At 54.5% G+C, this 27,794-nt stretch overlaps 7 protein-coding genes across 7 annotated transcripts; 4 read left to right on the forward strand and 3 right to left on the reverse strand.

The window, feature by feature from the left end:
* Window positions 1-129: 129 nt before the first annotated feature.
* PUNSTDRAFT_141676 (uncharacterized protein) lies at window positions 130-4,482 on the forward strand (the record flags this gene model as incomplete). Its single annotated transcript, XM_007380710.1, has 20 exons — window positions 130-462; window positions 515-586; window positions 643-681; window positions 732-875; window positions 935-988; window positions 1,041-1,166; window positions 1,223-1,381; window positions 1,433-1,477; window positions 1,529-1,828; window positions 1,876-1,972; window positions 2,023-2,084; window positions 2,138-2,329; window positions 2,704-3,075; window positions 3,139-3,300; window positions 3,360-3,404; window positions 3,471-3,770; window positions 3,822-3,918; window positions 3,977-4,044; window positions 4,093-4,339; window positions 4,391-4,482. 20 exons carry the CDS (start codon window positions 130-132, stop codon window positions 4,480-4,482), a joined length of 3,006 nt encoding a protein of 1,001 aa, XP_007380772.1.
* Window positions 4,483-8,515: 4,033 nt separating this feature from the next.
* On the reverse strand, window positions 8,516-9,600 carry PUNSTDRAFT_118740 (uncharacterized protein). The gene is made up of 5 exons (XM_007380711.1): window positions 9,445-9,600; window positions 9,268-9,371; window positions 9,048-9,195; window positions 8,850-8,992; window positions 8,516-8,798 (listed from the first exon to the last, which is right to left on the reverse strand). Exons 1-5 carry the CDS (start codon window positions 9,474-9,476, stop codon window positions 8,647-8,649), a joined length of 579 nt encoding a protein of 192 aa, XP_007380773.1. The 5' UTR covers window positions 9,477-9,600; the 3' UTR covers window positions 8,516-8,646.
* Window positions 9,601-10,808: 1,208 nt separating this feature from the next.
* PUNSTDRAFT_42565 (uncharacterized protein) lies at window positions 10,809-13,469 on the forward strand (the record flags this gene model as incomplete). The annotated part of the gene is made up of 1 exon (XM_007380712.1): window positions 10,809-13,469. One exon carries the CDS (start codon window positions 10,809-10,811, stop codon window positions 13,467-13,469), a length of 2,661 nt encoding a protein of 886 aa, XP_007380774.1.
* Window positions 13,470-13,602: 133 nt separating this feature from the next.
* On the forward strand, window positions 13,603-14,362 carry PUNSTDRAFT_28277 (uncharacterized protein; the record flags this gene model as incomplete). The annotated part of the gene is given in 3 exon segments (XM_007380713.2): window positions 13,603-13,848; window positions 13,861-14,120; window positions 14,173-14,362. Coding segments are annotated over 3 exon segments (696 nt in total), but the record flags the coding sequence as incomplete, so codon positions are not given.
* Window positions 14,363-16,183: 1,821 nt separating this feature from the next.
* PUNSTDRAFT_131420 (uncharacterized protein) lies at window positions 16,184-19,150 on the reverse strand (the record flags this gene model as incomplete). The annotated part of the gene is made up of 4 exons (XM_007380714.1): window positions 16,184-16,233; window positions 16,301-18,033; window positions 18,095-18,378; window positions 18,455-19,150. 4 exons carry the CDS (start codon window positions 19,148-19,150, stop codon window positions 16,184-16,186), a joined length of 2,763 nt encoding a protein of 920 aa, XP_007380776.1.
* A 1,511-nt stretch (window positions 19,151-20,661) lies between these two features.
* On the forward strand, window positions 20,662-22,728 carry PUNSTDRAFT_50311 (uncharacterized protein). The gene is made up of 4 exons (XM_007380715.1): window positions 20,662-20,780; window positions 20,849-20,893; window positions 20,953-21,910; window positions 21,966-22,728. Exons 1-4 carry the CDS (start codon window positions 20,691-20,693, stop codon window positions 22,310-22,312), a joined length of 1,440 nt encoding a protein of 479 aa, XP_007380777.1. The 5' UTR covers window positions 20,662-20,690; the 3' UTR covers window positions 22,313-22,728.
* An 82-nt stretch (window positions 22,729-22,810) lies between these two features.
* On the reverse strand, window positions 22,811-27,614 carry PUNSTDRAFT_124699 (uncharacterized protein; the record flags this gene model as incomplete). Its single annotated transcript, XM_007380716.1, has 7 exons — window positions 22,811-23,879; window positions 23,966-24,975; window positions 25,032-25,984; window positions 26,035-26,100; window positions 26,150-27,274; window positions 27,341-27,454; window positions 27,488-27,614. The coding sequence occupies 7 exons, from the start codon at window positions 27,612-27,614 to the stop codon at window positions 23,735-23,737; spliced, it is 3,540 nt and encodes a 1,179-aa protein (XP_007380778.1). The 3' UTR covers window positions 22,811-23,734.
* Between the last annotated feature and the right edge of the window lie 180 nt (window positions 27,615-27,794).

A 27,794-nucleotide genomic window follows, 5' to 3' on the forward strand; every position in this document is an offset into this window, starting at 1 on the left:
GCGAACCGTCGGTCGTCGACGGTACAACGCGTCCCCCTCTGGAAGTCCAACGCGTTTTGACGCGTCCTTTCCGTTTCTTCCATTCGCCTTGCTTATCCATTTTCGTTGCTTGCTGTCGGCGTTACCACCATGTCGGAAGACGGACGCCTCGAGGACGTGTTGCGGCAACGGGATCACTGGCTGGCCATGGTTGGACAGTTGCGAGCGGCCAACGTGGTCCTCCAGAACCGCAACGACGAGCTTGAGAGGGATAAGCTCGACCTGATCCGACGGATTTACGAGCTGGAGAAGCAGTTGAGAGAATTGGGAGGGCAAGCAGAGCAGACGAGACGAGATACCTCCGTTGAGAATGAACCTACGCAGGAGGCGGTAGCACCCGCTTCATCCGGGATACAGCGACATCACGCCGTGACTGACGTTCACGACGTTAAACCGGTTGTATCTCCCGAGCCGCCGTTCGAGGTCATTTGCTCTCTTTCAAGTCGACGAAGTGAGGGCTAACCGAGTTTTCCAGGAGAGAAGCACCACGGCGTTCGACAGCGACGAGACGACGGATACGAAGCCGTTACTGAATGACTTGGATGCGGTTCGCTGGTTTTTTTGATTTGCTATCTGCCAAAATCCTAATGCATCGTGCCACAGGACGCCTCAGAGCCTCCTGAGCTCGACATACCCGATCAGGTCAGTGAACGTAAAGAATGATTCTTAATCTTCGGCCTTACATGAGACAGGATTGGGCATCCCCGCCAGAATATGAGTTACTTCCGAATGACGAAGATGACAAGACGCTCGTCCTAAAGGAAGAAGGCGTCGGTGCCGACGCTTTCGTTAAGGGAGAAGACGATGACGTGTCGTCGTCGGTGCATGCAGAGCGGGTGGGAGTGCTGGAATTACCACGGGGATGTTTCTGACTTGCCCCACCTCTGACAAGCAGGATGGTCATGAAGTATTGGTTCTGAGTGACGACGATCTCGAGGAGGATGTGTCGGTACGTGTTCCTGATTCGACAGTCGAGGCGCGTGATCCCAACCTGCTGCTAGTTCGTGGATCAAGGCGCCGATAATGTCGCACGAATCCAGCGCGCTGTGACCGATCCGGTGGACGTCATTGATCTTAGCGCTGAAGATGAGCATGAATCTTTTGCGGCAGAGGCGGATCCTGCAACGGTGCGCTGCTCATTCAAAACGTTTTGCCACGTCTGGCTCACGTCCGAGATGGATAGCAGGAAACCGATTCCAGAAGGCGGTCAAAGAGGCAGGCAGAAGCCTCTATTGGCAGGCAGAGCTCGGGTATAATGTCACGCCGACAGCCCAAACGAAAGAGGCGTGAATCGACGGAAAGCACAGTCTCTGCATCTGATGACTCCGCCTTTTGGCCTCCCGTATGTCTTCGAAATCCGAGTCCTACCGCAACATCGCTTATAGGATTCCAGGAGCCTGCATATACGGTGGATGTCGGTGCCGTCGAGAGATATCGTGTACGTGTGTACCTTATAAACAAGATGCCATTGATAATCACCATTGATTAGTTTCAACGACGCGCGTTCCATCTCACTTATAAAGGTCAATATGTCCCAATGATCGTCCCGTTGTTGGATGGACAGGTGGTGTTGATGATTAAGCCGACATGGAACCCACTCCTTCCTAATCGCCCTGGTGCGCACGGGGAGATTTGGGCCAACAAAACCGACATTTTGGAACACAGTAAATGGAAATTGATCGTCCAGTGTCCGAGTTCAACTCCGCAAACCTGGGAATATCTCGGTGATTACAAGGTATCACCAGGTGGTAGTGTGAAGCCCCAGGTATTCATGAGCCAGTCGGAGGCTGTGAGTGCCCTATTCACCCTTCAGGCCCCATTCAAATGGTATTCAAGGTCCGAAACGAATGGGGCAACAATGTCGTCAAGGCAACTGCCCCAGGCAACTGCTACACGCCCATGCGCAAGCGTATAGCTGCGAGGAAGAAAGAGCGTGCGTCGGTTCATTGAACTGGGAACAGTCCTTGCTGACGCGTGGCCTAGGGAAGCAATCAGAGAAAGTCGAGTGTGCCGACGTGATCCAGGCTATAGAATCTGGAGAAGAGGTTCCTTGAATTCGTTTCGAGATAGTGAAACAGGTGGCTGATCAGATAACCAGGAGATTCGGGTGATTGCAACGCAGTTTATCGGGTATGATTCGGCCTTCGTCGAAAAGATCAAGGCTACAGCCGCCAATATGCCCAAGCGTACGAAGAATCAGATGCGAAACGCGAAGCGACTCCGCGCCGATACAGAATATAACGTGAAGCGTCGCAAGGCAGCTAAAGAGTGTCGGGAGCGCGAACAGACCGTAACAGACACAGAAGTCGACGCTTAACACTCCACCGGCGAGAAGGACAACAGCGCTTGTGAGTTGAGCCCGGTTTCAGTACCTGCGGCTGATCGTGATACCCTGTCCTCGCTGATAGTCGTGTAATATCGTTTGCCGTACACACGGAATGGGTCATGGGATGGTAACGTAGCAGTGAGTGGAACGGTAGAAATAGGGATATCTCTCAGCACCTAAGACCCGTGTAGCGAGGGTACGTAACTGGTGATTTGATTTTGGCAATCTCCCTGTACCTGCGGGCGAACGGACCGGTTACACGTTGCTTTGCTCGCGCCGTTATCTAACATGCCGTTGACTTTACACTCCAACCTCGAATGCTCATGCTCACCGTACAGGATATCTCGGAGGATGCTGCACGATCTCCAAGACAGCAGCGAGATCGTATTCGCACCATCCTCGGCGAGCTACGAGCGACCAATTCCGCTGCTCAGAATCGGATCGACGAGCTCGACTCGAGAAACAGTGATCTAGAAACCCAAAATGCGGAGCTTTCGAAGCGCGCGAAGAAATGGGAGGACAAGTACAAAGACTTGCTCAAGCGGATCGAGAGCGATGAGCACAAATCGCGAGCCGGCCATAGGAAGGATCGGAGCAGGTCCCAGCGAAAAGGCGATCAGAACACAGACGGCTTTATCGATCTCACGAGCGACACGAGCGATGCCGAGGTAGTGTTGGTCAAGACCGAGGACAAAGATCTTGCGGCGCCAGTGAGTGTCGTGTCTTCAGGTAACCCCGTGCTGAGAAGAGCTCATTGGATGAGCGATTGACAGGGTAAGAACGACGGACCAAGCAAAAAACGAGCAGCTGAAGATCGTGGTTCAGACGATGAAAAAGGGAAAAGAAAACATGCCACGAAGAGAGTGAAGCCTAGTGCACGAGACGAAGCTGTGGCCAAGGCGTCATCGTCGGACGATCAACCATTCATGCCTCCGGTGAGAGGCCAAATCACGAGCCCCATTCAGTCGTTGCTCATCTGTCACGATGCTGATAGACTCCGGTGTTTACGATGGATGTCAAAAATATCCCCAGTTTCAAGGTGTGTTTTGCAATCATAGGCATGATACCCTACAGGTTTCGGAAAGGCTTATACTGATGTATTCAGTTCCGGAGAAATGATTTTCACGATACCTACAAAGGAAGCCGGCTGTCCATGACGAACCGGCTGCTGGACGGGCAGATGGTATTGTTGGTGAACACAGGTTTCAACCCAACGCTGCCTGCACGTCCCGGCGGTCGCGGAACTCTCTGGTGCAACAGAGCAAAGATCTTGGAACACAAGACATGGAAGCTAATCGTGAAGTGCAAGAAGAGTAATCCGCAACTGTGGGAGTACCGCGGAGACTACCAAGTTTCACGGGGCAGTGACGTTCCTGCGGAAGAATTCATGAAGCAGTCGTCTGATGTGGGTGTGACAGCGTCTTGTCGATGATTCAATTGACCACAACATTTGCAGGTACGAGAATTATGGGCGAAGAGTATCGCTGGCCCACCTATGCCCGAGAAGGTCCTGGTTGAGATGCGCAGCCGGATAGACAAAAGGAAGAAACAGCGTCAGTTGAGGCATGAGGACCGTGGTAGTCTCCGACGAGGCACTGAAACAATTTCTAGGGAAAGGGCCTAATGCCGGTGACGTGACGAGCCGTGACGTACTTCGAGCCTTCGAGACTGGAGAAGAGGTAAGGGCCTCTATTTGAGCTCATTTTCCGGAGCTGATGAGGACTCAGGCGCTCCAATGTATAAATATGAAGTTCGTTGGGTACGACGAACCATTCGTAGAGAGGATCAAAGCGACTGCCAGAGCCGGCACAAGAACCATAGACACCACCGCAAAAAGTGCACGGGGAAATGAGGCTGGTTCTTCGTCGAAGGCGACGAGTAAGAAGGCTGCTGCAGGTCTTGCACATAAATCGGCGCCCAGAGATGATGACGATGAAGCAGCCAGTGTAGGATCTAATGAATCTGTTGATGGTCGTTGGCTGCACTCTCATCAGAGGCGAAATGGTCCTGACGCATGCACACTAGATTTTGGTAACAACGACGATGTGGAAGGTAACAACGGTGAAGAGCTCGACGGCGAAGATGGATATGGCGGATACGAGGAGTACGACAATTAACATGGAGGTTTTGTTCTAGGGACGTCAGCGTCGCACATGTATCCGAATCTCTGCAGTTGTATAGAGATCCAGAAGTTTTCGCTTCCACCAGCTGGCTTTGGAGGGTGAAGTGCAATCCTCGATAGACATCTACTGTAAGCTCCAGATCGACCGCAGAACAGCAATTAGTGCGAGAATGCAAGGGCATGGTTGCGATTTGGAAGGCGTCAAGGAGTTGAGCGTTCGATACTGAGGATAAGGCGATCGTTCGGGGGTGGAGCTTGCGGGTCAAGTTATCGATGAGGGATAGCGGAACACAGAACGGCGTAGTCATGTGTAGAAGCACCTCGCATAATGGTGGTGGGTCGACTTATCCCATCCGGGCGAGGTCCATAGCTTCAGCGAACAGCAAATCACGAGGTGGCGGCAGGCAGTAGAATCACTTTTGATAGCTGCTTCCGAGGTAGACAGAACCATCATGCACGAGCTAACCACAGGATTATATCGAGTGCTAGTTTGCCCAGGTTCGATGCATGTGCGAAACTGATCGATACAGCAGCCAAACTACAGCCGGAGAAAGCTGCACATCCCTGTGATCCATCCAGCATTTCTGTCAGAGCCGTCCTCGTCGAGTTTCACGTCTGAGGTAGATCGCCTAGAATCGATCTTGGTAGCGTACTGAAGAACGAAAGGATCGTATTGCCTCGTGGTAGCCCGAAGAATTTTCGGAGAGACGACGATCAGAGACTCGATTTCAAGCTCGGAGCTCTCCGCCGAAACGGCATCCCCCGACTCACTTCTCGGTGCTATGTACGGTCCCCTACAATGACTACGGAATCATGACTACGACATGATGTACGGTTCTTCTAACCCGAGGTGGGTAATATGACGTCCACGCACACATGCATAACTGACCTTCATTCCAGTAGGCGCATCAGGATTGAGACGGAGAGCTCGAGGAAGCAACGGAAGAGATCGCGTGGTTGTAGTCGGGTGGAGGCGTATGGAAGGTCCTGCAGGGTGGCATGTAAACACGCCGAATATCATGGAAAGGAAAGAAATACAACTCACGCATGGACCTGGGTGAGATTACCGGATTTATAATGTGAAGTGAGGTTTTGTTGTACCGTTTCTCCCATTTCGGGGATTAGTACTGCAGGATGTATCGAGTGTTCGCTAACAACTGGCTGAAGGTTAGGCGGAGACATCCGCCGTCGTATACGGCGCCATAGATATCCGAAAATGATCGCCGCGATGGACAAGGTCAGGCCTATGACCAAACCCGCGATAAGTGGAGTGTGGTTTTTGCTGCGAATAGACGAGACTCGGTTTCAGCAACCGCAGTTCCCTTGATTGGGGGCTGGAAGCTGTGATATACCTTGTTCCTAGACGTGAGCCCGCAGTGGGGCTTCACCGTTGTCATCAGCGGTACCTCTTCTAATGAGAGAGAAATGCTGATCACCTTGGTAGCTCTGAATGTCCAGTCGAGTTCGGAGTTACGTTCGGAGATGAGCAAGCTGTGCTGGTCACGACTATGTTATCTAGGTCAAACACGGAGCCATTTATCCCGACATTTAGCAAGTCGATTGAGTGCTGGGAGCTCGACAATCCGCTCGCGTAGTACTGCATACGAATATAGTTATATGTGATATGTGAAATGATACGGGAGATGCTTACCAGCAATGTCTGCGGCCTGAACGGGAATGAACTCCCGTTGAAGATCTGCGATGGGCTTCCGTCCAAGCTGACCAAGAACAATCCATGAGTGAAGTTCTTTGAACCGTATACGGCAACGGCAGATCCTGTCAAAATTCCCGGGGGTAAATGTTTCCGGGAAAATTGCATAAGGGTGAAAAGAGCTAACCAGTGAATGACAGGGTAACGTGCGCCCCAGGCTGACTAGTCCAGCTACGACATCAATGAGTACCATCGTGGAACCCGGAGGTCCGAATATGCCTGACTGATAGGTGCCGTTGGAAAAATGAGATTGGTTTTGATTTATGAGTCCTTCCCACCCTTGCGAGTAAGCCAGAACATCCGAAGAGTCGTCGATGGTCCTATCCGCCATTGTGCAGCTGCCATCAGATACAGAATCATGCGCTGAATACCCAATTCGCGTAACGCACTCACTTGTCCTGCTCCCCCGCTGTGAAGATAACGAAATCGATGTCCACCCAAGGACGGTTGGAATCGGTACTTGAGTCCTCCATGGTGAGTGTGTGAGGACTATCATTTAAGCCCTCTGCCGAGAAAAGAACTTGTTTAAATTGTGACGGGGTAGCGAAGCCATCGGCCGATATAATTTGCCCGTCCAATGTCACTGTGTATTCACCCTGATCGAATTGAGCAACTCGCATGTCGGAGAGGGCGTAAGGTTACGTACATGATTATTTCTCTTGGCTCCATAAAGCCAAACCGAAGTGCCGTTGAACTCGAACGATACGCTCGAATTCTGAGGTCGAGCTCTGAGTACGATAGCGAGGTTGAAGATTCGATGAAGTATACCTGGGTCTCAGTAGCGTGGAAGGTGCTGTTGAAGTACGATCCTTGAGCGCCGTCCGCAGGTGGTGCACCCAGCGAATTGATGCTTGCGTCGCCCCAAGTGCCCGCGTATACAAACATTGGGGAGATATCGTCCACTTCAAAGTCGGCTTCGTTTAAGTCTGCTGGGTACGACTGGCTTTGTGATGTTTTACCTGTGACATTATATCATGGCATGATTTCAGCTTTCGGAGAGATGTTGTCTTACTCCAGGCAGGACACGAGGAAGAGAAGTTTCTTGAATTCGAGTGTCACTAAGCAACATGCACCCTCAGACTATAAATGATAAGAAGAATGCAGGAGGTTCAGCGCTCACCCTATATTAATCTTGAAGCGATGCCGGCGTTGATGCAAGGCTTGCAATTCGGCGATACCTCCCATAGTTGATTGTTGATCCAGAACCTTTACCACAGACACTGGCTTGTCCAGTAGTTGACATACTTGTTTGGTCGACCATACCGTTTGATAGCAGTTGTATTACCGTTATACGACGAATCAAGTCGCGTCGGTGAGATTGTCTGAAGCGGTGCATGTGAGTATCTTCGCGGGCGGTGATGGCAGTAGCTCGCAGCAGATTGATAATCGATCAATGATGTTAAGGCATAATGGTCATGCCAGGCCCTCGGAGACAACTAGCGGTCAGTCCAGAACGATGAAAATCCATATTACTAATTTCCTGTTGGGTGTGGGCGAACGGCGAGCTGACGAACGCCGATCCATGAGAAGATGGCTGACGAGGCATGGCAAGACACAGGCCGGGAAGGTATGGCAGATGCAGGTGAGGGCAGAGGCGATGGGGATGGAACACGACGTGGAGGGAAAGGCGGGATAAGGGGAGCGGGCATGGAGGCGGTGGTTTAGGCGGTACGGAATGACCTGTAATGGTACATGCAATGAGGTACGGCTTGAAGGTTATTTCGCTGCCTCGCCCAAGAAGGTCGTGATAGTAGTGTAGGAACTGGAAACAACAGTCGATCGGCCTTTTTTTCTCTCGTAAAATACACACTTGCAATGCATCTTGAGCCGCAACAAAGCATCCGTTGTTCTGAGTGGAAGGCGCCATCGTTATTCCACGCTGCGGCACAAACATAATCGGACTCAACCTACACACTCAAGCCGTCAAGCAGGTTGACCATCGCCCGTCGGCCACGCCCGCCTTCCATGCATGTCTTCAGCAAGCCATTACTGATCCTCTCGGCATTCGGTCTCTTGTTCTGCCCATCCGGCCCGTGCATTGCATCCAAGATCGTCGTGAATTGCCTCTGGACAGCGTCAGCTGAGCCTTCCGGTGCCCTGCCAGTTGGCCTCGTGCCATTTTTTCCGGTGCGAACCTCAGTCAACATACGCGACGTTGAGATTGATGCAGGGTGAGTCAGCCATACCCTAGAGCCAGGGGGTCACTGCATATGCACTCCCGAGGGTTAACAGGTCGCTTCTCGCAGGGCAGCTACACCCACTGAGCGCTGGGTGTGGGTGAGATGCTAAGTACCATAGTGACTCCGACACCAGCGAACGTTGATAACCGGTTGCTATCTTGGAAGGTACAAGGAAGCAGGCGATGAACGTCTACACGTCTATCAGACCTTCGATATCGGACGGTAAGGACTTCTTCGTCCTACCTTCCCTGCTACCTTCTCTCTCTGATCACAACACAGCCCTGCCTCCCAGTAGCTTCCCGCTCACCGCCGTCCATGCGGCAGGCAAAGCCCCACCTGTGGCGATTCTCTGACAGGTCGCGAGGAGGGAACCCGATGCGACGTTTTGCAAACCGGATTGGATGCCGCCCGCCAACGACCCTGAAGGCAAAGTCAGCTCCGCTTCGTGATAAGGAACAAAAACATGCGCACCAGCGACAGAACCGGCGGCACTGACGCGCGCCATACCCACCGCGGCTGGCGCCAATACCGGGGCAAGGAGCGCACCTCCGACGATGCTTACGCCGGCGGTCATGACAGCAACTCGGGCGAGGATATCTCTTGATAAGCGCTGTCTATACCCTTCATGAGGGGCTGTGGATCGAGCATTTCCTGATATATATGGCTTACCGGCAGCGAGGGCATTTCTTTTCGGAGTTGCATAGAAGCTCGAAGCAGGTAGGGTGAAAACGTTGGCCACAGGACGTAAGGACGACCTTCTTGTCCGCCGACAAGAATCCAAGTCGACACTGTGCGCATTCCTCGGCACGGTGAAGAGCTGATAATTCCGAGATGATGTGCGCAGTCAATATTTGACATCGGAGTGGACACGATAATGGGGTATGCTGACTTTCTCGTGGTACGAGTATGTCATGCTGTTCCGTTGACAGCCCGCTTCGTATTGTGAACGTCGAGAACAGCGGCTCGAGACGATTCTTCGCAGGGAGCGATTCTCTGGTATGCACCGGAAAACGCGGTGGATAGATGGAGTCGATGGCAGGCCTGGAATGTATTTTGGAGAGCTCACCCACATTGACGCCTGGGACACCTCTGATTCATTTCGCATACGATCTCAAAGCAGGTCAAATGAAGGGTTTGACCGCAGCTTGTCACAAGGATGCGGTCATCCGCCTCTAGGAAGGACAGTCGACATTGGGAACACAGCTTGTCCTGGGGGGCGTGTATAGCTGCGAGAGTGTCTGAGTGCCAGAGTGACAGATCGTCGAGGAGCTCCACATACTATTCCGTTGTACAACCAGTTCATGAATCATAGTCGTATAGCGTCAGTCTTCAGTGATCTGCAGCATGGCTGGACAACACGCAGCGGTGGCGGACTGCTGAGGCGCCCCGCGCGTGTTCGACACGTGGTCGCCTAGGGTGGTCTGTTCGACGTGTTGTTGAATGTTCACGCCCTCCTTCAGCTTCCGCATCATATCTGCTTCATCGTTTCCTCGACGCACGGTCATACCTTGAGCTTGGGAAGTAGCTCATTTGCGCTCACAGCTTAACGGACCAGAAAATGCCCTGTATCTCCGTACTATCGCTGGCGGTATTGTTCTATCATTCGCATCACCGCCGGCGGCGCCCTGCGGGATCGGCACAAGCCACCGTGCCAAACGGCTAGCCTCCCTAGGCAGCTCCCGTTGTTTGAATGAAGGTCGCTCACACGCGAGAGACCAACTGGTCCAGGCGACCTAGGAAATTTGGCCCCTTATTTCTAGCACGCTGCTTCCAGCCTCCCGCTTTCACATGATATTTGCAAGCTGTAAAAGCCTGACGTCGGTCGCTACGGGTCTTCGCCAATTAGCTCGATTGCGAATCGCATTTGCCTGTGTAGCCAGTCATCTGCATCTCGGTTGCCACAACATGCGCACCCGCTCGGACCATGCCGAACAGGAACCAAAACACCGTCGAGGTGGATCAAGAAGCTGTACCTGATTTAATGCGCCCGGTGCCATGGAATATGTCGCTCTGTCTTTCAAGCTGCGGGAGAATGCTAAATTTCATAGCTTGGGGATACTCCCTTCCCAGCCAAACTGGCTGGCTTGTGGTGAGTAGGATTCCTGCACGGTTCGACACGGCACTATAATTCCCCGGCCAACCCGACTTTTCGGTTATTGGCTTCATTATCTGTCACGCATCACCGCGCACTAATATCCCACTCGTTTCATGAAAACGCGGCGGCTGCATAAAAAGAGGGTACCCGCCTGTCGACGACATACGGTGCTGTCGGCTGAATTATCCTCGGGCACCCCGTATTTCTCGCTACCACTTTCTTCTTATCATCGAACACCCCGCAATTTTGGTGATCGCTTCCCGTTGAACGATGCAAGCAGGTCCGTACGCTCGCTTCTCGTCGTCTCGTGGGTTACAAACAACGGGCTGATAGTCATGCCAGATTCCGACACTCCATCCGTTGATGCCTACGCGGCTGAAATTGTATCGCTGATCAATGGCTTCAACATCGACGAGGCGAAGCATCATCTTTCACGTTTACGTTCTGATCTGGATGATCGCATCACGCAATATAGGTCGACATACATCGCGGAAGCCACTGATCCTGTCGGTTATGGTGTCCGTCTCTCTTTCGGGAAGGTTTTGCTAGAGCGTTACTTGCTGTTCGGTGACCTTCCTCTGTTGGAGGAATCAATCGTTGCGCTGCGCGGCTTACTAGCGTCAGATGTCGTGCGCGATCATCATCCTTTAATCGAAGATTCCCTCGACGCCCTGGGTGACGCGCTGTCTGCTCGGTACGAACACACAACCGAGCTGGACAACGCCCTGGAAGCGATCACTCATCATCAACGGAGCTTAGACCTCCGCAAAGCTAACAACCTTGCCCTATACCCCGCTCTCCACGGTCTTGGCGCCGCTATACATATCAGGAACTATGGCGATATCCCTCGCCCTTCTTTTCCGCTTGAGGAATTTCGACGGGCCGCCGACCTCTTGAACGAGGCATTGGCTACCTTATCCCCATCCGACCCTCGGAGACTCCGTACTTTCAGCTATCTGCAACGAGTTTATCGTGACATGAGCCGTCGGAGTAGCTCCTATACTCTCTCATATCGCGCCGCCCGCGATGCCTTAGTCATCACTTCGACAGAGCATCCATATCACCTTCTTGCTGTCCTCGCCGGAGCGAGAGTCCTCTCTATCCCGTGGGGCAATTCAACGGGTACCTTGCCTTTATACGAAGGAACCCCATACCGAGATTGTGCGAAAGCCGTGGGCTATGTCTCAGATCTCATGGCGCACATAAACCACCCGCACTACGGCTCCTCGCTGAGCCGCCACGTCATGTGGCTCAGCAACATCGCAAACGCGGATGAATTCGATGGCATCTTATCACAGGCTCGTCGTGCATTCGAAGTATGCCCCAAGCGCAGCATTCCGATCCTCAACGTATCAGTCGGGTTGATCGGAGCGCTGGGCGATGCGTACGCTGCCAGCGGTCAATCGGAGTACGTTGACGAGCAAATTGCCGTCGCAAGGGTCGCGGTCGCATCGCAATCTCGGCCCGGGCGAAGACCGTTCCGTCCTTTGCTGTATAATCTCGCCAGTGGACTGTACAACAGGTACAAATCAGGCGGAAGGGCAGACGACCTGAAAGAGGCAGTCTCGATCGCCTTGGACTGCGTTTCGCCGATCGCCGAGGCTCCCAACCCGGGCGAGCTGCTATACATGGTTCTTGCGGGGAGCTTGCTTATAGCGCGTTATAGCCTGACACAGGATATAGCTGACGTCGACGCCGCTCTCGATATCGGGAGACGTTGCATACCCGTGGTACCCGAGAACAACCCCGAGATTTATATCTCAGTCATTGCTATGGCTCTGGAGCTGCGGTTCAAGCGCGTCGGCAATCTTGATGACCTACAGGAAGCCATTAAGCTCCTGCGCCCTCTCTTGCACCGTCTATCACTTTATCAAGTGAGATTCACCCTGGACCTCCTAGCCAGTCTATCACGGTGCCTTTGCCTGCTTGCGCGTGCAGTCCGGGGGCCTGAACACGCGCGGGAGGCCCTTTCATTTCGTCAACAGGCTCGGGAACTTATACAATCTAACGATCTTCGGACAAGCGAATACATTCGAGGCTGTGCTCAGGAACATGCCTGCTTGTGGATGCTCGTCGGAGACACGCGTCACCTCTCCGAATCCGTGCGGTTCTTCTCGGAGGGCGCGATGAATGCCCGATTTCCTTTACATTCTCGTTTCGCATGCGCCGTTGAGTGGAGCAACGCATGTCGGGACGCCGACCCTCAGATCCGCTCCGAAGCGCTGCAATGCGCGGTGACCTTACTGCCACAAGCCATCCTGTTCGGTAACCTACGCGAGAGACTTGAAGCACTTAAGCAGGCGCCTGGTATCGCGCGGGATGCCGCCATCCACGAGCTCTCACGCTCACGCACCGACGTCGCCGTCGAGCTGCTGGAGCAAGGTCGCGCCGTCTTCTGGAACCGTGCCCTCAACTCAAGGCGGCGCGGACAAAATCTACCGAACGACGTTGAGCGTCGTCTAACGGAGATCATGCGGACGATTGATCTCGAGGCAGCGGACGATGGGCAGCTACTAACTCGACGTAAAAATCTTCACGTGGAATTGGAGGCCTTACTGAAGGAGGCGCGATCGACCCCTGGGTATGAGCACCTACTTCGAACTCGTCCATGGCGCGAGCTGTCTACCGTGGCTCGAGACGGGCCGATTGTCGTCCTTTTGGCGAACGAGACGTGCGCTGTGGCTCTTATTATTCAGGACGCGAAGCCGCCTCGGTACATCACTCTACCAGGGATTGACGCTTGTGTCCTCGAGGATCTTAACATCGACATGCATGAAACTTTAGACAACGAGCGTCGCAAACGCTTTAACAATGGATCGTCGAAGAGGTACCAAAAGATGCCTCCTCCGACTGCACTCAAATCACGCCGAGGTGATTCCGGGTTGCTGTCGTGGAAGGATATCCTGGAGCGTCTCTGGGACCTTGTTGTCTGCCCCATTTTCGAAACGATGGAACTGAAGGTGCTCATTTCTTCTCTTGGTTCGGGTACTTACTAATCTTAATTGCATGCGTTCACAGCGAGGTCCTTTAGAAGAACGTCCGCGTTTATGGTGGTGTCCAACAGGGCCATTCGTATTTCTCCCGCTACATGCCGCCGGGAGGCACAATCGTAGACGTGACGCGTGGACATCCGATTACGTTATATCATCCTACACTCCTAGCCTGTCCGCTCTTCTGCAGGCTAATCAAGACCCGCCGCTTGACGTTCTTCGACAAAACGGGGCAGCTGCCCTGTTAGTTGCGGAGCCTCAGCCTGTCGGGGAAGAATGGGAGTCAATACCATATACATTGGCAGAAGTTTCGGGTGTTAAGGAGTTGATACCATCCGCAACATTGTTGGGATCCATCGAGGAGGGCGCGACCATCCAAGATTTCGTCGAAAACTAGCGATCAGCTTCCGTGGTCCATTTGGCGTGCCATGGCATTCAGGATGGCAGTGATCCTTTGCAGTCTGGATTCGCTCTGCGAGATGGCATGTTGACGGTGTCTCGGATCATGGAGTTAGACGCGCCGAATGCAGCGGTCGCTTTCTTGAGCGCGTGTGAGTCTGCTATGGGCGATGGCGGGCTACCTGATGAATCGGTTCACCTGGCGGCAGCGATGCTTTTCCTTGGGTTTCGTAGTGTAGTCGGAACGATGTGGTACGTGTGTAGCTTTGTGTATGCTGATGTGTGGCGCTAAGCACAGAACATTCGATAGGGCAATGGACGATGCATCAGGTCCAAAAGTCGCTCACCAAGTGTACGAGGCCATGCTGGCGGGCAACCGCCACGGTGATTTCGACTATGGATGCATACCAAGAGCTCTAGATTTGGCCATGCGTGAGCTCCGAGAAGACAAGGAGACACCAATAGACGACTGGGCCCTCTGGATTCACATGGGAATATGATAAGAGGCTCGCAGGTATGACTCCCTGACAATCAAAGCCAATGTGCACATGCAATCAGACCCACGATGATTTGTACGGTGCACTGTTACGTCTTCAACCTTTATCTCATGTTACCTGCAGAAATTCACGTAGAGGAAACCGTGGAGAAGGCCTGTACTGCGCACATATCCAATTCGCGAGGGAAAAAATAAAGCTCAGCTCAAGAACGAGGGTGGCCGTCTTGTTTGCTTATCTACTCGTGCGAATGCGAGCCGAGATTCGAGAAACGCGCAAAACCTTGAGTCACGGATGATGGGAGTAAAGGCGAGTAGGGGACAATGGCGGTAACGTTCGATAGCGTTCTATCCTCGGGCCTTGATATGAAGCCTCATGTCTCATCGCGACCTAAGAAGGCCAACAGTGACAGCGTTATTGGAGCGTTCTGGCCATGAATCTTTTATCGAGGCTCATTCCGTGTCAGCTGTAAGGGCACGGGTTGAAAGAATGGGTGATGACGGCCCTAAACGCAAACGAATGCCTGTGCGCAACCTGCGGTAAAGGGTAGTATCGGTGATCCATTGAAGGGCTGGATGAATGTACGAGATCGCCGTATCCGCATGATTGCTATATCGGTCTTCATACGCGACATAGTGGACGCAAGCCTTGAGATCAGAGCCACCGAACATAGCCTGAGACGCGTACAGATTGACAAGGACATGGTCCACGTACAAGGAGCCCACAAAGGCGAATGTGTTATGTGCTCAGTCGGGCTGCAAATCCCATTCCGGGAAAGAGGACGGGATCCTAACGCAACAGAGTTTCATTCGAGACTTTGCTTGAGTTTCTGGAGGCTCGCTGGTGTCGCCAGGACCGCGTGTTAACTTTCATTTCTCGTCCAACAAAAATTAGACCGACAGTGCGGGTGTACCCGGCTGTTCCTCTTACCAGTTTTCGCCTGTGGATCACTACAGGTTGCGATAGCCCTGAGCTAGGTGTTAACTGGCCCTCGGGCAACATCGATAAGGGATTCTTCCAGTCATCAGGAAAAACTGGATTTGCTAAATACCTCCTAAAACGTACTAAAACGTGCTCATTTAGTAGCTTTAGAGGGTTTCGGTACCCAATAAGCGACTCTTTCGATAGTCCGATTTTTCCTGATGGTCTTCGTTTCTGCAGACGGAGATTATTGACCTGCCTTTATGTGGGAAAGAACAGTTCAACAGTCCTCCTAGACAAATCGTTCCATGCTCTGGGATTTTTCGTGCCACGGCTCCTGTCTTGTTACCGAGCTTTACAAGGTCTTTCCAAGGTTCACTCGCTTGCCTTTCTCTCGATTTTGATTGGCTGAAACCTACTTAACTAGATGCTTTACGTGATAAAAGTGTAATCACAATGACTCATCAATGTCTGTATTCAATGCCCTTCATTACCGGTCCCCAACGCAGCACCGTCAAGCGACCTATCGCGCCAACACGGTGCCCTTCCGGTGAATTAGATGGCTGATTGCATCGATGGGCAGTCCTTTGGCGGTGAGGAACGATGGTCGCCGTTAGATTCACGAAAACAGCTTCCCCACGTGGCAATCTGACGACCGCGAGGTTGTAGAGCACAACCGACCATACCGGTCTTCATGATAGTCCATGCATAGATCGCAACGACCGTATCATTATGCCTGCAGTGATTGCCGCTATGAACATCTGCACATACTAGATGCATACGGCGCAATACAAGGGGTGATCTACGTCACTTTTCGGTATGCTACATACTCACTACCTACGAAGCAGAAAGGACTTCAGTGAAGGTCGTCGATGCGAATGCCGAAGCGATTACGACATTGCTCGTCTAATCTTCTGGCCCATAAACCACCTCATAATGCAAGGATTCAGCTTCCCCTGAGCGACCCGGGAGTAACGGCATCAGCGGTCTGTGGGACTCGTGATTCATACGAGATCGACTCACCACGTTGTGCGCCTGGAACCCACTCCAAAGGATCATGAACGCGCCTATCAGGTCGCACGGGCAGGCCGAATACGTGCCCAGAAGTTTCGCCTTCTCCACCTAGGGATCCGGAAGTCTTTTGCGCCGAAGGCCTAGTCACAACCAAAGTGACGAGCCCAGGCCAAACAGGTTGCACCGTGAACTTCGACCTCCCCGAGTTTGCGCCTCCGCCCCATATGCTCTGGTCATCATCCTGCGGGGACTCGGAGTGAACAAACAGAGACTCCCTTGTATTCCGTCTCCAGTCGAGGAAGTTCCCTGGTATTATCAGGGTATCGGAGGGGTCGACAACCGGAAAGCTGGGATTGGAGAGCGTTACTCGCGCCCAGAGGTTTTTCGTGGTCATATTGTAGACGCGGATGGGTCTACCGGCGCGAAAGACATCTTCGGGAGCCAGGAGACGATCGGATAGGCGGAGAGCCAGGGCGGCTAGCGAGAGAGCAGGATTCGCAGCAGGAGAATGCGGGAAAACAGAAAGGTCGCACACGGACACGTTCTTCCACCCGTACTGCATCTCCAGCTGATCGTCCACAATCCCCCCAGATCCGGTATTATCCGGCATAGGAATGGTCCCGAGCTCGTGCGCGACAGTGCCAAGCGGAATTGGGTTCAGTTCTTTGATGCTGTCTTCCAGTTTGTCGAGATCAATTATGTCGAAAATAGGTGCACCGTCGTTCATTGGGATCTCATCAAGATATTGGAGGTCCAGTGTCCTGGCCAACGTCTTCATGACTTCGATGGCGAAGCGGCGGCATACGTCCTTCTTCTCGAGTAGATCGGGAACATCAGCGAAGTCCACATGGATATGCGGGTCTCCATTCTTATCGATATTCACCGAGTTGCCCCGAGCTAGCCGCGCAGGCAGCATGAATACGATGACGAGCTGGGGAAATCCAGTTGCGGAGCGATCACTGCGCGGTAGGAAGGACTCGGCGTCTAAGGAGACGTGCACAAGAGCGGTTTCCTGTGCTTCACCATCTGTGTTGCGGAATGTAATCTCCGTCTGGAGCTTCATAGCGTTGAGCGTTTCCCGATTCGCCATCTTCCTGTAAATGAACGACTTCCCGACCGAGAATATGTGATGGTCGGTAAGGTGCCCAAAATGTGCGTTGAAGTCACCTCCGTACTTCCCGGGGTCGCCATCTACGCTTCGCAACAGGATCGCAGGGCTTTCTACGCTCCCTGCACAGATGATGGCGTGACGACAGCGAATTCTGTTCTTTCTGTCTAGATGCCCTCGGACGACAACATGCGTGACAGGTGGTCGGGATTTCGGATCGGTCTTGCCGTCCGGTCTTGGTTCGAGGTAAAGGACGGGGGCGTTGATCAGGATATGAGCACCACCAGGCAGTACACCCTCCGGTTTCTGAACCACGCCGTTGATCATCGCCGTTTCCAGAAGCGAATCAACGGTACTAAAGGCGCCCTCCGCGAAAGCGAAGTTGCGATCGTTCCTGAAGCGAGATGCGACTCTACCCCATTGCCACTGCGTGGCCGGGAGCGGCCAGCCGTCTTTGACTGGTTCGTGATCTATGCGGTTGAGCTTATCGATGACGATTTGGTGGAGAGGCAGCGTGACTGGGTAGGACAATCGAGTTATTTGTTCCACTCTCTGATAATACGAGCCCCCAAGTCGGTGAAGGTCCTCGTGCACGGCGGACGGAAAGTGTTTATGCAGCGTCTCACTGTCGATTCTGATATGCCACGCTGACATCAGTACCGAGTACCAAAAGAACGTCGCGGATCATGACCTACCTCGGAGTAAACAGGCCCCACACGGTGCTTCGACCTCCTAGAGCATACACGGCCCCTCCGTTCCATGGCTTAGAGGGGTTGGGCGATGCGCGGTTGTCGCCATCGTTCTCGCCACGCCTGGTGGAGGGAGCTGTATCGATCATCCATTCGGATCGCACAAGCTGGTAGAAAGCATCGCTGGCTCCGTCCGAGGGGAGATGCGGAGGGCGAGGGCCGTTGAGTACGTGACTTGGGAAAGTGACGCCACCCTTGTCGAGGATCAGGATTCTCTTCGGACGTGCACGCTAGAAATATCAACAGCGATGAGCATGGACTCGTAACAAGGAGGGGCGTGATGATGTATGGGAGAAGAACACCCACCTCTTGAACACAAGACTTGAACAAACTCGCACCCTCTTCAACGAGGGTGTCAAGCATCGCAGGGCTAGCAGCGGTGACCGTAGTGGTGTGAGCGATCTTCTCGAAAAGAGCCGAAGATCGCTGAAGGATCGCAGCATGCGCGTAGCCAGAAGACGGTTCGTAGAGAACGTCAGCGAGGTCGGCGACGAGATCAGCCGCTTGCTGTCCTATGTCGGGAACGTCTGCACCCGACCCAAGGCTCCTCGCAACTTTCTCAAACAGCTCCGCGGCTTTCTCCCGGACGACGGGCACCGCGGTGTCCGTAAGGGCCTGCGGCAAGGAGGATCGCACGATGCCCTCGCAAACATCGGCACCTCGTTCTCGAACTGCCGCGATCAGCGCATCGGCGTCGGGTTTAGCGCTGCTGGCGAGTTGCAGTAGCGTTCGGAAGAGGTCATCGGCGTCCTGAGCGGTCGATTGGGAGTTGAGGTCCGCCGTGTTCCTCGAAAGGCTCAAGTTTTTGCTGATGAAATCGGCGGCCAGCACGCCACCGCCCATGCCGGTGCCAATGATGACGAAGTCGAACGGATCGGTTTCCGACGCAAGAGCAACCTGTTGCGGTTCCAACGGAAAGAACCTCTTCCAAAAAGGGCTGGCGTCTGCCGGATCGTGACGAGGCGCGATCCCGATGTCCAGGGGGATAGAGCAGCTGGTCATATTTGCACGATGGGCTCAACAAGAAACCGCAGTAGGTTGCAGCGTACTGCGATGGGGTCAGGGAGAGGACGTGGTGATTTATTCGCGTCTGATCCAAGATAACGTTAGTTGAAGTTTCGGGAGGATGGCCAACAAGTTCAGATCGCGGACGGCAAACAGGAGAGCGGTGAGAGACAGACGGTGCTGCCCTCCAGATGATGCACACTTCTTGGACATGATATTAAACCTCGTGGTCCATCGAATCCCGACGGAAGGACATCGGCGACATCAGGTTCATAGACGCGTGATTGAACCTCATGTGCCGTCAGGCGGTTTGGCTGGGACAGATGGAGATGGGAGCCAAGGAAAAAGGCAACGTTCGAGCACCCGAGCACCAGTCCTCGTCCAGAAAATATCATGCACCTGTATCATCATCACGATCTAAGCAAAGCTGCTATATCACCGGCCATACGACTGTATTGCGCTCTCTGTAGAGTTAGCCATGTTCTCCTCGACAGAATTGACCCAGGGTTAGGGCGTTGGTGGGCGGTGCGACCGTCGCATGAGAACCCTACAACAAAGTTTGAGACGTATATAGACTTTCGAGAAGGTGGAGTGCCTACGGAAGGACACGAATCGCGGGCACCTCAGAAAGCTGCTGACATCCGCAGCAATACAGGATGCTGTGATAGCGTGTCCGGATGGTGAACGACGGAAATGGGAGGAACAGGGGAGCCGATAGGGAGAGGCATTCTATCGTGAACGTGCGCTCGTCAGGAGTGACATCCCTGACATTGATCGGGATTCCGTGGGGACGGAGGACCTTGTTCGGACTTCGCTTGATAGTCTAGACACAACCTGACGCCAAAATCTCGTGTTGACCTTCATTTCTCGTCCAACAAAGATGAGTCCGGTTCCACGCGCATCCCCAGGGAGTCCTTCACTGAAGATACTGATAGCGAAGGACCGGGTTTTGTCGGTCGATTGAGTCGCGAGTGATGAGCTCATGGCTCGCTTTGCATCGACAAGAGAATGTTCGCCAGTTTGCAGATTGAAGTCGGTCTAGCCATCTAGGTATGAGTTGACAAACCGGATCCTGGAAGCTTAGTACGTTGAGCATACCCTCAGATTGATGAAGACAGGCGTTCACCTGTGCATATATACAGTAGCGCTTCGAGTCTATGAGACATCGTCCTCTGAATTTGAACAGAGCGTATTCATCTTCTGTCCGCCTGGTCGCGGCGCAGGCTACCCGCTAACATGTGGAGCTATCGGATAACCGATAAACCCATATGAGGTACCATCGGAACAGTACGTTTATGATAGGGATAAGTCGTGCAAGCAATCGAGAAAAACCGGTGAAGCAGCATTGTTTGCGGTCTGGTCCGACGGCAGTCGCGGTGCGAGAGGCACGAACTGGACGAGGCTCCACGGGTCCCTGCGTCATTCCAGCCCTGCGTTCTCTGATACTTAACTACGTCGCGCCCCAGACAATGGACCGCATTTCATTCCTCTGATCAAACCCCCGCGCTCGATGAGTTTCTTCATACCGCCGCCCAACATGAATTATCTTGACGCGTACGATATCCGCGGCGACACCGACGCACCCGCGCAGCCGGGTCATCAGACGTTGAACGAGGAGGTCTCGCAGGTGCACGATACACCCATATCGTCCGACGATAGCCTGCAGCCAACTGATCTCATTTTCGTGGACGATAGCTCGCATCCAACCTCACCGGGTTCTGGAAGGGCTTCGTGAAACAGGTACGTTTTGTCTACTTTCATCCGACTACTGGGGCGAGACCTAATCGCCTGATATGTAGAGCTCTGCGGCACTACAGACGGGCTTGCAAGAGGTTGCTCAACAAGCTAAAGATGCACGGAAAGAGCTAAACTGGATCGCGACTGGAAGCTTGGAGGAAGGAGCGACCGCCTCCGGGTCGTCTGCCACCACCGAGAAGGAGAAGGAGGCGACGTCCGCACCCACCTCTGATCCCGCCGCCGCATCCTCGCAAGAGGAGGACAAAGAGAACGAGAAAGACCCGAACGCCCCTTCCACCGACCCTCCGACCTCCCCAACGTCCGCCTCCTTCAACTTCCTCTCCAAACTCCAATCTTCGATTCCACCCTCTCTAGTCTCCACCGTCCAGAATGCGCTGCCCGATAGCGTAAAGCAACATGCGGCGCACCCAGGCTCGGTCGACTTTGCGGCCCTGCGCACGACGCTCTCGTCCGAGTTCCAGCGCGTTGCGGGCGTGACGCGCGCGCAGGCGGAAGAGTACGTGCACCGCTCGGAGGGCCTCATCCGGGAGGCGGTCAAACACGGCGGCGATCTCCTCAAGGACGCCGTCAAGGTCGTCCCACCCGACCCCAATTTGCCCTCTGGCACTGCGAACACGGGCGTAGTGTGGGACGGCACGGACGTGTGGGCGTTCGACGCGCTACCGGTGATCGCGCCCAGCTCGAGCTCGAGCTCGACGTCGAGTGGGAAGGGGAAGGAGAAGGTACCGGCTCTCAGTTCGGTGCAGGTGCAAGACGCGCAGAAGGCGGTTGCGACAAGGGCGGAGGCGCTGCTCAAGCGCCTCCGGCATGACCCGGAGATCCTCAAGGCCGACCCGGACGCGGATGCGAGTCTGCAGGACATGTACCCGACGTGGATCGCGAGGGAGGTGGTCGCGAAGGACGGTGGGATCAACGGCGTGGAATGGGCCGCGCGGATCGAGGAGGCGCTTGGCGACGGCACGGATGGGAAGGCGCTGCAGGCGACTTACAACGCCTTGGGTAAGCTTGATATTTCGGACGACTTATGGAGGGTGAACGTTGACGGATTGAATAGTCCCGGCGAAGATGACCCGCGAGACGTTCTGGACACGGTACTTCTTCAGGGTGTACCAGATCCAGAGGGAAGAAGCACGGCGAAAGGCATTGCTTGAAGGTACGCATCAAAGCCATTTGTGTCTATTCCTCTCAATTTTTTTAACGTACTTACTCGGTGTGATATATAGGCGCTACCCAACAGGAGGAAGATATTGGCTGGGAAGACGACGAAGACGACACCTCGGCAACGCCCTCAGGAACCTCGTCCACCACCATCCCAAAGAAGCCACCGCCGCCCATCCGGATCGGCACCGGCGAGCCGGGGCCAGGACCGCACTCCGCCTCTGGCAAGACGAGGTTCGATGATGACAGCGACGGAGAGGAGGACGGGACATCGGAGCGATTCCAGGAGATCCCGAAGGACGAGACCGCCAAGCTGAAGAAGGTGGAGGAGGTGAAGGAGGCTGATAAAGAGGTGGGAGATAAGGACAAATTGGCGCCTGCTATGGATGGCAGTCCGCGACACAGCAGCGAGAGCAGCTACGACGTCGTGAGCGGGGCGTCAAGCGTGGTGGGTGACGGCGGGCCAGCAAAAGACAAGAAGGCAGGTGAAGCGGACGAGGGCGAGGATAGCGACAGCGATTGGGAGTGATCTCAAGAGTCCGCAACGAATCTGTGCGGAGCTCTCGATCTTCATATCCAGTACGTTCCATGAGGACTGCCATCTATTAGCTTATACCTAGGATTACCTTGGGTTGTTGTATTTACTTTTCATCAATGCATTCCATGCCACTTGCTCATTGTACTCAATGCCGCCGAGAGGACGCCATCATCAAGAAGGTTTGCAATATGATACGCGAGAGGGGAAAATGTGAAGTTTCATACAGATGGAGCAGCAATGCGGGTATGAGTGCTGAGGCGAAGTTCGGTGCAGAGGGATACGGGCAGATTAAGCATGGTAAAATAAACGTGAGTGCGACTAGGTGGACGATAACGACGATGAAACAATGCAAACAAACAACAATATTGAAAGATCACGCAAAGAGCGCAAGCCCGGACTTTCTTCTCGTAGTCTGGGGAAGCGTACTTCCAGCACGTCGCCCCTTCGGAATATGCGAGCTTGTCTTCGGCGCCGCATCCGGGTCGTCAGAGTCATCATCTTCCTCCTCCTCCTCCTCCTCCTCCTCTTCATCTTCCTCCTCTTCTTCCTCCTGTCGGGCAGCTGTGACCTGCCCACGCGAGCCGGTCTCCGATGAAGGCGTAAGCAGCCCTACCTGCGGCTGGCTGAACAGGCCGTTGTTCTGATGCTGCGTGAAAAGCTGATTTAGGCCCTTGACGCTCTGGCTGAGCCGTGAGGGCCGGGTGAGCGTGACTGGCTTCCCAACGAGCTTTGTACTGGCTTTCGGCAGCTCTGCTCCTGACTGCACCCTGGCCAGCGGCTGCTCGTCGCTGTCGTTATCACTGCTTGAAGACTCGGATTCAATTTGCGACACTGGCAAAGGAGGCTTCCCCAATGCCTTAGTCAGAGCAACGGCTTGCGTATTGGTCGGGTATTGGTGTTGCGTCTCGCTCTCCAAGAACAGAGGGTTAGGTGGATCGCTTGTGGCAAGAGCGGCGTCGGTGTTCTGGACCTCCCCTTCTCCGTCTGAATCACGCGTGAAGACATCTTCGCGAGGCGGCGATGAGGGCGGAACGACCAGTGCCTGCTCGGGATGACGGTCTTTATTCGTTCTGGAAGTCCCAGGTAACGACCCTTGAGTTCGAACCTCTTCAGCGGGTGCAACGCTGCTAGTCTCTAGCTGGTCGATCATCGACGGATCCTCGGGTAGCATCTCCGCGTCTGTCACCTCCCCTGCGAGCGTGGCCCATGGGACGGCCGAGGAAGGCTGAGTCAACCGCGATCGCGTTTGGCTTGGCGTCTGGGGAGATGCCGCTTCCGACGCGGGCACAAGTCCGGTCGGTTCATCGTCATCTTCAGGCTGTTCAGCAGAGGGACTGGGAGCCTCATGCGCTGCTGACCTGTGCTCCACGTCTTCGGACTCTGGCGTCACCGACGCACCTCTGCTCTTGGACCGCGTTTTCTTCGCTTCCCTAGCCGCCTTCTCTTTGGCTTTCGCCGCCTTCTCGGCCTTAGCCGCAGCAGCCTTCGCCATCTTCTGCTCCTTCGCGGCAGCGGCCTTGGCAGCCTTCTCCGCCTTGACTTTCTCTCTCTCTGCCGCCCGGGCGGCTTTGACTTCTTCTGAAAGAGGAGGACGTCCGCGAGCTCGTTTGACCGCCGGCAGGAGGACGGGCGGCGGCAGGGAAGAAAGCGGGCGCATGCCGTTCTTCGGGGAGGTAGTGGCGGCCATGGCGTCACTGAGCTTCGACTGCAGCTCGGACAGCGTCGTCAGTCCTGGGGTATCAGACTTCTGCGAGGCATTGCCGTGCCGATCTTTCATTCGTTTAGACGTCCCGTGCTTGGGCGTTCGCGGGGGCGAGGAAAGCTGCACTTGCGGCTGTGTCGGGGCTGATTCGATGGGGTCTACTTTATCGTCCACATTGGCATCAAACAGATCTTCCGAAGGTTCAATTGGATCCAGGAGGTCCTCTACGTTCTGATGGGAAGATCGCGGCGAGTCCGATCCAGGAACCAGGATGCCTGCCCACGCTGGAGGCGTGCCTTCGCGAGATTGTGACGGACTCGTTTGCGGTACGATTTCCGACGCTTGCGGTGCTGCGGGTGCTGGACTGGATGTAGGAGAGGTCGGACCAGGTTTGCCCCTAACCGCTGGTTTACGAGCCGTGATAGTCCCGTTAAGCGTGTCCTCCAGGTTCTTCTCGATGAACCTGGAGTGCTTGTCGGGTCTCCCTGATTCCGAGTCCTCCACTGTCTGTGCACGACTGCTCGGTGCAGGATGAAAGGTGTCGTCGCTAGAGGCGCCTATTGCCCCGAACGAGGGCACTGCCGGTTCGGCAGCAGACACCCCTGCAAGTGGCGAAGATGAGTTCGCGTCGGCAATGCTATTGACCACTGGTTCAGATGCCGGTTTCTGGACATGCAGCGTGAGAATGAAAAGCGTCAATCATGTAAAGGTGAAGGCCGAACCTCAAGGATTGCGTCTGCCATCTCAGCATCAACAGGTTCGCCGGGAGCATGATTTCTGGCACTGTCCACTACAACAGTCGGCACAAAATGCTTCACATGGCCGGTGATCTGCTCCGAATCGGCTGAACTCTCTTCGCTTGGTGCGACGGAAGTCATCCTAGTGCCCGGATACCGGGTAGCAGTGCGGGCAAGCTTTGGGTCCTCATCCTCCTCGTCAGAATGGACACCCGCATCCTCTAGCAAGCCGTCCTCATCATCTTCGTTGCCCTCCTCATCATCCGAAGGGAGGTCGTCCAGAACGCTATGATCCACATGCAACCCAGGGCCCCTGATGATAGCACGAAGGGCAGGGTCTTCGTCATCGTCTAGAATTGGTGCACGGGAGCGTTCAATGACGCCCACTGTAGGTTCGTCGTCATCCGAGCTCTCGTTAGAGCTTCCTTCGTCCTGGGTTTCAACGGCGACTTCCTGTATCTTCAACCGCGATGGAATGGTAGGTGCCCGGGAGGATGCTGTGCTCGCAGCAGCGGAGATTGAAGGGAGATCATGTTCGTCCGATGTGCTGGAACCTGTCGATATGCGTCTGTCCTCTTGTGTGCTGTGCCTCTGCTCCTTGACCTTTTCCACCTTTTCCTGGAGCGTTGGAGGCTTCTGAGGTTGAATGGGGTTCGCTTTCACTGTCTGGGAAGAGGTCTGTGTCTGAGCCTTGAACGGAGGCGCCGCGTCTGTAGCCTTCCGAGCGTCGTCTGCGAAGTCGCTGTCCTGAGAACGGACTGTGTGCCCCTCCTTGTCCTTCGGTTTGTTCTCTACTCCGATGTGAGCAGAGCCTGCAGGCAACGCTGCTGGAAGATACGGACTGCGATTTGCTGCGTTGATCGCTTCAACCAGGTCGATCTGAGGTGTACTGGGGACAATGGTTGCATCACCTATCTGCTTCTTCTTGCCGCGATGCACTGTAAATGCCAGTAAATGCCAGGAACTGCGATCACGAGCCTGCACCTACCAGCTGCGCCCTCGCAGCTCCCATCGTCTCTCTCGATGTTGGCGTCGACCTTACGGCGCTTCCGAGCTTTGAGCAGAATCAGCATGAGCACACAAATATGAGGAAGATCACTCACATTCTGATGACGCTGGAGCCCCCTCCCGAAGAGTAGCCCTTTCAATGTTTCTTTTGTTACCTGTGCTTGACGGTGGCGCAGCATCATCGGTGGGGGTGGTAGCAACCCTGGCAGGTGCGTCGAGCGGGAGTGTTGGCTGTCGGAGCTTCCGCTCCTTCTTTTGGCGCTTCTGCTCCGTCTTATCCTTCCTGGTAAGCGTGTTTGCCTGCGGGGTATCATTGGCAGGAGGCGCTGTCGGCACCGACGCAAAAGCAGGGATGACAGCTGGGGCCGTCTCCCGATCCGGAGTAGGAGCGACCGACGAAGTCCTTTTGCGTCTCCTTTTCTTGTGTTTGGATGTTTCAGTGAGTGTCGCGGAGATGTTGTCTAGATGGCCATCTTTGGACAGGGCTTTCTTTTTCCCCTCCGCATCCTGCTTGTCGCTCTCTGCAGAGGGTAGGAACCCGGCAGCTGACCTCGACGGGCCAGCGAGAGCGCTTGTTAACGATTCGCTCACGTTCCGTCGAGAATCCGAATCTTGACCAGCAGGTGAGAGTTTCGCCTTCTTGTCTTTCTTTGCCGCCTTCTTGTTGTTGACCGGAACTCCATTGGTCCCATCATCACCAACGAACTTAGCAGCGGACGACGGCGCAGTACCGCCGCGTCGACTTTCAGCAGAGCGAGCCAAGATCGACTCCTTGGACTCATTACTCGCTAATTTTTTAGGCTTCTTGGGCTTGAAAGCCGGCTCAGACGAGGATGAGGCCGGATTCACGAGTGCGAGCGCATAGGAGATCATCTCGTCCGGGATGACGGAGGACTCTCGTGACTCTACGTCGTGGGGAACCAACCTTGGGCGCGCCTGGGGTGCTTCAACGGATGCCTTGCCCTGCACGGGTCCAAGAGAGGTCTTGCGCTTTTTAGGCTTAGGCCCAGCGTCGTCTCTTTGAAGGGACGAGTTGATGGTGCGTGCGAGATCCTTCGCAAAGCTGTTCGATGGATCCGGGACCGGCTCCTTCGTCCGATGGCGAGCGGAGGCAGAAACAGGTACAGGCGGAGGGGGCATCTCCTCGGCATGCAGAGAAACGTTAACGTCCACCGAAGGCGTCGACTTCGCAAACACATGAAACGCCGACATGTCATCCTCTGTGTAACGTATGTTGATATTGAGACTGAGAAAACCGACATGCACGAGGAGAGCAGCGTACGCACTGTCGGAGAGAGCGATCGCCCTGCCGTCCCTAAGCCATTCCAGCTTCACCGACGCGTGTTTCTCAACACCGAGCTTTTTCCTCACCACCATCTTCAATTGCTCCAGCGTCTCGTCTGTGCCAGCGCCGCCCGATCAGCAGCGCATACACACGAAGAGGAAGCAGAGCGATTGCAGCTTGCCTTCCACGAGCAGCCTCGCAAAGCCCGGCCGGTCGGGCACGTTGAACACGACGAGCGCGGGGTCCGCCTCACGCTTGCGTTTCTTGCTGTCCATCGCGGAAACCGATGGCGAGGGCATCCCCGTCGTCGCACACGCGGTTTTTATCCGACGGACGAAAAGAGCGCGGCCCCTGCGATGTGGACGGCGAAGTGATTATTGCGCGCGGCGTTTGCCGAGGCGATTTGAATTGGGTCGCGGTGAAGACGGACGCCACCGGGTGCCAAACCGGGCCAA

This window comes from Punctularia strigosozonata, assembly GCF_000264995.1.
Source record: "Punctularia strigosozonata HHB-11173 SS5 unplaced genomic scaffold PUNSTscaffold_3, whole genome shotgun sequence".
Classification (NCBI taxonomy): Eukaryota; Fungi; Basidiomycota; class Agaricomycetes; order Corticiales; family Punctulariaceae; genus Punctularia; species Punctularia strigosozonata.